At 39.4% G+C, this 8,345-nt stretch overlaps 1 protein-coding gene across 1 annotated transcript; it reads right to left on the bottom strand.

Moving 5' to 3' along the window:
* Positions 1-1,201: 1,201 nt before the first annotated feature.
* LOC121319423 (PRELI domain containing protein 3B-like) lies at positions 1,202-8,345 on the bottom strand. Its single transcript, XM_041256844.1, has 5 exons — positions 7,514-8,345; positions 5,460-5,549; positions 4,977-5,047; positions 4,360-4,462; positions 1,202-3,999 (listed from the first exon to the last, which is right to left on the bottom strand). Exons 1-5 carry the CDS (start codon positions 7,649-7,651, stop codon positions 3,883-3,885), a joined length of 519 nt encoding a protein of 172 aa, XP_041112778.1. The 5' UTR covers positions 7,652-8,345; the 3' UTR covers positions 1,202-3,882.

Here is an 8,345-nt window from a genome sequence, read left to right as displayed (position 1 = left end):
ATTGGCCAGGGGTTGGTTAACTGATGCAAACAGTGAGAGTTAATATACATATTTATAGACAGCGACCCATACTGCTTGCCAAATGGTATTATTAAATGTATTATTGATTTACTCTACCAGATTTTTTATTTTAAACAAACATGTAAATAGCTATTTTTCTAACTAAATCGTATTTCTATTATATTTGGAAAGTCGTTTTTATTTATTTATTTATTTTTGTATGGAAACCACAATTTGTTTAAACCTTAAACCTTTACAGATTAACTTTTAGTCTACAGTGACTCGCAGTCGTTCATTCAGGCAGTTCAGAGGGAGTATCCCAGAGTCCACCTTCCCACCACCTCTGAACTGAGCTGATATACAAGACCAGAACATTCAGTGAGACTTGTGAATGCTCCATAATGCATTGGGACATATTCCCAAAAGGCTACTCCAGACTCGGATTAACTGATTAACTGCTAACCTGTTAAGTGTGACTTGACCTGCCTGTAATGGTATCCACAACTTCTCAAGCCATTTTGTTTTTATGTTTGTTCTGTCATTGTGGTGGATTAACCTTTGTCACTGCAGTGCTCATTGTAAATCTCCTCTTCTCTGTGTTTCCAAACCCACGTTATATTTCTTCATTACAGTCCTGATGAGGCTGTTTCCTGCCAGTCTGTCTAGAGCTTTGCTGTACATTGCTGGGGGTGTGAAAGGGCTTTAAACCCTATCAAATTGGGAAGTCTCAATAATGTCCCACAAACAGTACATAGACAGAGAGCTGGGCTTTATAACAATACTAATCACAGTACAGTAAAGCTATTAATATTGGCAAAATTATAACCTCTTAAATAATAAAAAAGGACAACGATTAACTTTTAGTATCACATTTTATTAGCGTCTGTCACCAGACCTTAAATGACACACTTGTTTTCAGCGATTTTATACAGACTGCTGAAGTACACAGCAGGTTTCCAGGAGAGTCTTCAACACAGACAAGCCAGTCATATCTCTACAAAAGAAACACACCACTGCCCCTGGAAAACAGATCCCTCACAGCATTACAACACATACTTTAGTACTGTTAAAGCTTTCAACTTTATAGCAAAAACAAACATTCTAGTTATTGTACTGTAACAAAAAGCACCATGTAGAGAAGAGTTTTTTAGTTGAAATAATAGTAATGATAGTGTTTTGGCTTGTTGTGTGTTTTGTTTTCTTTGTATGGCACTGTAGTAACGCATCTACTTGGTGTCGTCATGCCTAGTTAAATAAAGGGAATCTGCTTTGCAGGAATGCTGGTGTACTACAGTAAATGGCGGAGGGCTTTGTTAATATCCCTGCACTACTCAGAGAAGTCTTGAGAGACTCGTGTGAAGGCCACTTTTAATGTAATGACCAGGGTTTCACATTCACAGGACAAAGGTCCACCCATTTTTAACCCTTGCACTGTGTTGTCATTATGGACAGCAGAAATGATTTTGGTTTAAAAACATATTAAACCATTCTTGACTGTTTTTAAAGTTATTTTAAAGTGATTAGACTTCCTACATGATGTTTAATGGAACTGTTTCAACAAACATACATATTCTACGTTATACAATTCCATGCACTAGCAGATCCATACATAGGAAATTAATTTCAAATAATCACTTCAGCCCAACACCACACAAGGGTTATAATGATTTGGACAGTATGCTGTTTATCACACTGCATTACAATAGGGTCAGTTAATAGTCTTCAGCGGTGGAATGAATCTCAAAACAATATATATTTTTAATATACTTATACATCATGTTTTCAAATACACATTTCCAGAACTTGCCAAAAGTTTCTATATTTTTAAATGTCTAGATTTGATTCATTTTCTATTATTTTTATTTTATTATTTAAGACACATGCTAGGTACAACACAGTGACCAAAAAGGAAGCAAATTACAGGTGTGGAGCCTACAGCCATGAAAACAGCATGGTGTTCATACTGGTGTTCTGGACAGGGCTGAGACAGATTTACAAATGGTAAACACACTGCATTGGGCTCCAGTGGCAGCAGTGTGCTCAGTAAACAACAGTGCCAGAACCCAAAACCACAGACCCAGCAGAAACTTGTTCACAGTCCTGTTTTCAACATGTGTTGATTGCAAGATAGTGTGGATAAGAAATTAGAGGGACAATCTAGCAGCACGGTTCAATTCCATTTCGCTACCTGCTTCTGTACATTCCTGCAGTGTAGAGCACTGGAATGGAATTCCCCACAATGCACAGATGCAAATAGATACATCGCACTGTGCCTAGGTTCTGTCACCTTACAGGGAGTTGTCCTTTGGATTCACTGTAAGCTGCAGCAGGATTTCTGTTCTCGTTTGGGTAATTTGCTCCATTTGGTTGCCAAAATGAGGTATCCACTTCTGTTAGACAAACAAATAAAATATGAACACCAAAACTCCATACATACGGACTCTGAAATAAAAGGTCTCGCTTGCCAAATAACTCCAGGATCTGGTTGTATCAATGTACTTTTGTGAAGAATACGCTAAAACAGAACAGGCTTGACATTATTTACTATTATTTGGGGGGGGCAGAGAGAGAGAGTTTCACATTTCTGCAGTTGAATCTTTGCAGGATTTGAAACAGAAATCCCACACTGAATCTAACAAAGTAATCTGCTAGCGATACTGATTTTCTAAACCCTTTATATGTGCTGTTATCAGCTTGCCTAGCCAGCGCTGGGTACATTAAAGGGTTAAGGAGATTCTGCTGCTTCTACTTTCCTGTTTTTTAGTTTTTGTTTGTTTGTGCACAACAAGTGTGTTTTTTTTTTTTTTAATAATTCATTTTCCTGTCTCTAACAGGTTATCCTTCCCCATTTGGATGAGGTCTCACCCAGGGGGAACACAGGCTGTTCCTTGTGCAGTGCAGTCCTTCTATGTTCAGTAATCTGCAATCACTTTATCAAGCCCCGAGCTCGAGAGGAAGTGAACTTTAACACTGTGCACTAGCCAATAGCTAGGTGTTTCAAATGGTCCATTTTAAAACTACAGGGTTTGTTTCATATGGAAAACACCCCCTTTGTTTTTCAGCTTGAATATATAATACGAAAATGTACAGTACTTGACATTCAAGTGTTGAGATGCCAGAATAATCTGACAGTTGATGACTCCTTAGTCTGACCGAGAAAGAACCTGCGTTAAAGTATTAGAAAGTGATCATGAAACACATGCGCATAACTAAAACAAACAACAAAAAGAATAAAGTTAAATACAAACTTTCTATCTAAAGAAACTGGCCTTCACATATACTACCTAAATATTTGTACATTCATTTTACAATGAATTATATGTATTCATCTCATCTTTTTGTGACAGAGAGATGGCACATAAGTTCAGAAGTCTCATTGCTGTTTTTATCCATGGTCTTTCTGCTCAATCTCCACTTAGTCGTTTTCATTAGGCCTGGATCATGGAAATAACACTTATGCACAAATTATGCCCTGGCTTGTCATCTCCGCATGAGTTCCAGGATCCGAGATCCCATGTGTATGTGTTTGTGTGCAAGTCCACACACAAAAACACATCAGCACTAAATAGTTCACACACTTACACTTAACACTTCAGCATTAACTTTCAAAACCAGCAACATTCAGCAGATTAATACTAGAACGCAGATCCTTTAAACAAATCACCAGTCATGCCTTACACCTTTCGGTAATAAATAAACCTCCACAGCTTCTCTTTGTGCTCAGTCTAAATGATATCTAATATAGATATGAATGTCTTAAATATAAGGACTTTGAGAAATATTATACATGTATATAATAAATATAAAACCAGCACAAAGAGAAGCTGTGGATGACTCGGAGTCGAGCCTGATATGAGTCAGCCTGTTGCAAGGTCAGGGATGTCATTTGTCAGTGACTGCTGCTGCCATCGGCGTCCTAATGGTGCTCCTGGCCGCCGCGGCTAACTCTTCGATTTCCATGTTCAGTCGTCGGATCACCCACTCCATCGCCTCGCGGCCCTGCAGGAGGGAGGCACACAGGACACGTTAAGAGAACTCTTGCCTCGTCTATATACTACTTGTATCCCTTGCTCAACGTATCCAATGTGCAGAAATGCAGTCACTACACAGCAATCAGGAACGGTCACCCACTATACCGTATCAGATCACTGTTGACAGAAACGATTCAAGCGAACACTACAACTTGAAATACAGACGTCTTAAGAACTCAGTTCATTAAAAAAAAATGAAGACAAATTCTGCAAAACTCTAGAGATGCTGTTTTGAATGTAGTTCTTAAATAAAAAAAAAGGTCTAAAACTAGAAAGGCTGCAGGGATCTGTAACCACGACATGTGTCGCTAGTTTTAATAACACTGACCTTGCAGGCATTAGAAGAGATGGTGTTCTCCATGACCCCTTCCAAATAGCTGCTGAGACTGATTCCCTTCACACTGATGATGGCCTCCTGAGTTAGCACAGTCCTGGAAACACAAACACACAATGATACAGCAATCAGCGGGAGAGGCAGGAGTCTCAAGCAACTCGTCAGAGGCAGCAGGCGCCTCGAAGATCAGAAATGACTACTGCCAAAAAATGATTTTTATTTTTATTAAGAAAATAATTCTGTATCATTTTCTTTGAAAACATGAAATCATTTCTAATCTGGCTCGAAAAGCCAAGACATGAATTAATTGAAGCCTGGTAAGAAATAATTTCTTGTTTTCATAATATTTGTGAAAATATCTCCATTTTTTTTTCTTCTTACAACAAACCAAAAAAAATTCCAAATTAAGAAAACCTTTTTTTTTTTTTTTTTTTTTTTTTCTGGTCAGGTGTAGGTACTACTCTATTTAATAGATGAAAAGAACTTTGTTTTAACTTGTTACTAAGTTTCTACCCAGACAAGGTCTACATGCATTGCGTTTGTACTGTATAACCATTTTAGGAACCCAGAAAAAAAACTTCAACAGAAAGAAAGCAAAAGATCTGCCTTACTTTTCAGGATCCTGGGGGTGAGGTTTGTAAATCAGCCTCTCATCCACGGATACCAGGTTGGTAAACGTAATCTATAGTAAAGAAAATGCCAGCTTGATTGCAATCGCTGTTATCTGTGCTGTAGAGCTGTGTTTGCATGTATAGAACCTGCATTGGAGGAGCCAGGCTGTGCATTCCTACTGAGGTTCCTGTACTCCAGTGTGCGTCACAAAACAAAGCCATGCATTTCAGCAGTGCAGTGCACACTTCCCCTTTACTCATACATTTACAATGTACAGCACTGCTGGTACAGCAGCTTTGGACCATTTCCATACGTGTTAGGAGAATCACATTCCTTGACTCCCACGTAAGCAATTAAAACATGTATGTCTTTGTATGTAAAAAAAAAAAAAAAAAAAAAAAAAAAAAAGGGTACCCTGTGGTGGTACTAACAATATAAAACTAAGAAAAACCTTAATAAGTAACAGGTAATAGCATACTCACGTTAGTCGACTTCAGTTCAAAAGTATGTTGTGAAGGATCCACCACCGAGTGCTCCTGGATGTATGTCCTGGATCTTGTGGCCCCAATAAGCTAGAAAGATATTCAGAATGAGCAAGCGTTAAACCAAGAACGACGCACTGATACATACTGTACAAATACATAGCCCTGCTACACACTGTACAAATACATCACATGGCCTGTTAATTGCGTACAGGTTTCTAATATAAAATGAGACAACTTGTATTGAAGGTCAGTGACATTTCTGGGGCTCATGAGAGTTTAGGAAGTGTTACTATTGTTAACGATTATAGGAGCGTCTAGAATTGAGCTTCCTGAGAACAGTTTACTGTATTCTCCCAGTTAACACCAATGCTTCAATATATTTCTCAGAACAGGTTCAGGAACCACTGCTTGTCTATGAAAAACAGGGCTTCCTGCTGCTGACCAACGACACTGAACTCTCCTGCTGTAGCAACTCAAAAAGCCAAATGGGGCGACGCAATGGGGGCAGCTACTGAACTGCAGGTGAAAGCAGCCTGCTATGACATGTTAGATGGAGGACTTCCAGTTTACAAATCAGCACACTTGTCCTATACAGAGCTAATGGCTAAAGAGTGCATACCGGGGCTGCTAAATACAAATACCTGAGGAGACACTCAATGGGCATTCCAGTCACATGCTGTTCAGTTCCAGTCTTTGCTATTTAAAGTTCCAGGACACTCAGAATGCAGGCTCCTGCTTTTCCACTCTACAGAACACCCTGTCATGCCCCTGAACCTCCCCTCCAACCCTTCCAAACCCAGAAGGACACCAGGGAACCTCTAGCTGACAAATCTACAGCCGTTGTCTGCAAGCACTATTCACTTTCAAACAGCGCAGACCCAGCTCACAGTTCATCTATTCCATCATAGGTCTGTCTTTATCTTTTGTCTGTGCCAAGACTACTGCCCTAGAAAAGGACTGAAAAAATGTGCCACGGACTAACTATTGAAATTCAGCAATTAAAGTCTGCCACAGGGCATTCTTCTTGTCCAAGCCTGAGAAGCGTCCAAATAGGTTGGCTCAGGATGGATGAATTCTACAATTTCACGGTGTTGTGCAAAATTAAATTGTCAAATTTTTTAAAATTAATGTTACAAGCGCTTTTTTTTTTCCTAATCACCTGATGCTTCTTAGAGAAAAAAAAAAGAAACAGAACCTAGGTTAACAAATCTAAGTTTTGAAAAAAATCTTATCAGGTTTGGAGGTTAATTACCAATAGGAAAAAGGGAGGCACTCCATCTCAAGTAAGCCAGTCGTGACGTGAAGGCAGTCTGACAATATTGAATGTATGATAGCAACAGTAATACACATATCCCTTGTTGCTTGGGATACATAACCCTCATGGAGGTTAAATAATAACTCTAAGGACGTCCCCTGGGCTTGGAAACCGAGTTCAGGTTTACTCACAAGGGTCTCATTAATTCTGTGTCTCAGTGTTGTGTAAGCCACTGTGTGGGCTCAACCTCCTGCTTCTCTGCAGTCATGTTACATCACTGCTGTCCCAACGCTCCAATCAAAGTCTTCGTCCAGCAAGGCTAATAATAAAACCGAGCAGCACAGGACCGTCAAATCAACACGTGCCAGCAATGCAGCCTGTACCCGCTTGTGAAAGGCTCAACAAGAACAAGAGAAGCTATGCATGGGCTCCTGTGCTGAAACCCACACCTTAATTACACTGTATTCAACTGTGTTAATGGCATCAGATCTAGAGACTGTTTTTTTTTTTTTTTTTTTACCCCTTAAAATGCAATAACGATACAGATGAATGAGGTTTGCCAAACAGCTGGTATATATATTTTAAGGTGGCACTGTTTCAATCAAGGATGGTCCTTCTATTCCTTATCTTTGTTCCAACCCTGTTCTGAACTGTTTAATTAAACCTCCCCCCCAGACCCTGAAGCAGCACATTATCTCCTGTTACCTGTCAAATGGAATGGCCCTCCAAGACTGTGATTGGACACCCCTGGTTTAGATCAATAAAATAAACCCCACGCTATCTTAAAGACACTCACAGATTTGACAATTGAAGGCAGCCCCCACTCCGTACTGAGCAGTCTGTTGCTGTGTAACCGTCCCTGGACATCAATGTGTCTGTCCAGCACATCCACTCCCACTACATTGGGGTTCATAGGGTTTGGGTACTTCTGCATAGCTGCTTTGGTCACAGTGTCCCATGGGTGGCTGCAAAATGAATCATTAAAAAAAATATATTAATCAAATGAATCATTCTTTAAAACACCAAGTCATAGAACAAGGGTCTAAATGCACGTGACAAAATAAATAAGAAACGATTTCTAGGCTAAAGGGCCTTTCCATGGTATCTGTGAACATCCACACCTTTTTCCTAAGATGCCATCTATAGTTTTATCTGTTATAAATTCTAATGGACTCGTACAAAAAAAGGAGATCAAAGAAACTGAGATTTGAGATGAAAAACACATTGTGATTCATTTTTCACATTTGCGTGGATGACAGCAAATGCAGTCCTCACTGTACAGCACGTGATGAAGCACAGCTATGCTAGCTACAGAGAGTGCAAGCATGCGTAAGGGGCTGCAGTGATGGAAATCAAAGGTATGTTTGTAAGAGAAAGTTCACAACCAGCCTGGAAATGAAGGTTGGTTATGGAATGTAATGTGACTCTCCTGAGGTCTACAGGGCTCTGCAATGTGCATGGAGTCAGGGAGAGTTGGGCTGTATGGGCTATAATATTCAGATTATTAGTAACCAACAGAGGAAATACAGTTTAATACCTGGAACGATAATTTCTCTTTTAAAGAAATAAAATTGAACTATTGCAAAATAAAATGTCATTCAAATATTTCTATTGCCTGCACTGCATTT

Source organism: Polyodon spathula, chromosome 8 (assembly GCF_017654505.1).
Source record: "Polyodon spathula isolate WHYD16114869_AA chromosome 8, ASM1765450v1, whole genome shotgun sequence".
NCBI lineage: Eukaryota > Metazoa > Chordata > Actinopteri > Acipenseriformes > Polyodontidae > Polyodon > Polyodon spathula.
Note: the sequence above shows the minus strand (reverse complement) of the source record. Positions and strands in the feature narration are given on the sequence as shown.

What these genes read in the sequence shown, in the direction of transcription:
- LOC121319423 (XM_041256844.1), bottom strand. Translation starts at nt 7,651, where the DNA reads ATGCAGAAGTACCCAAACCCTATGAACCCCAATGTAGTGGGAGTGGAT. An exon ending in TTGAACTGAAGTCGACTAAC is followed by an intron (nt 5,048 to 5,459) that starts GTGAGTATGCTA and finishes TCTTTACTATAG; the next exon opens with ATTACGTTTACCAACCTGGT. An exon ending in CACCCCCAGGATCCTGAAAA is followed by an intron (nt 4,463 to 4,976) that starts GTAAGGCAGATC and finishes TTGTGTTTCCAG; the next exon opens with GACTGTGCTAACTCAGGAGG.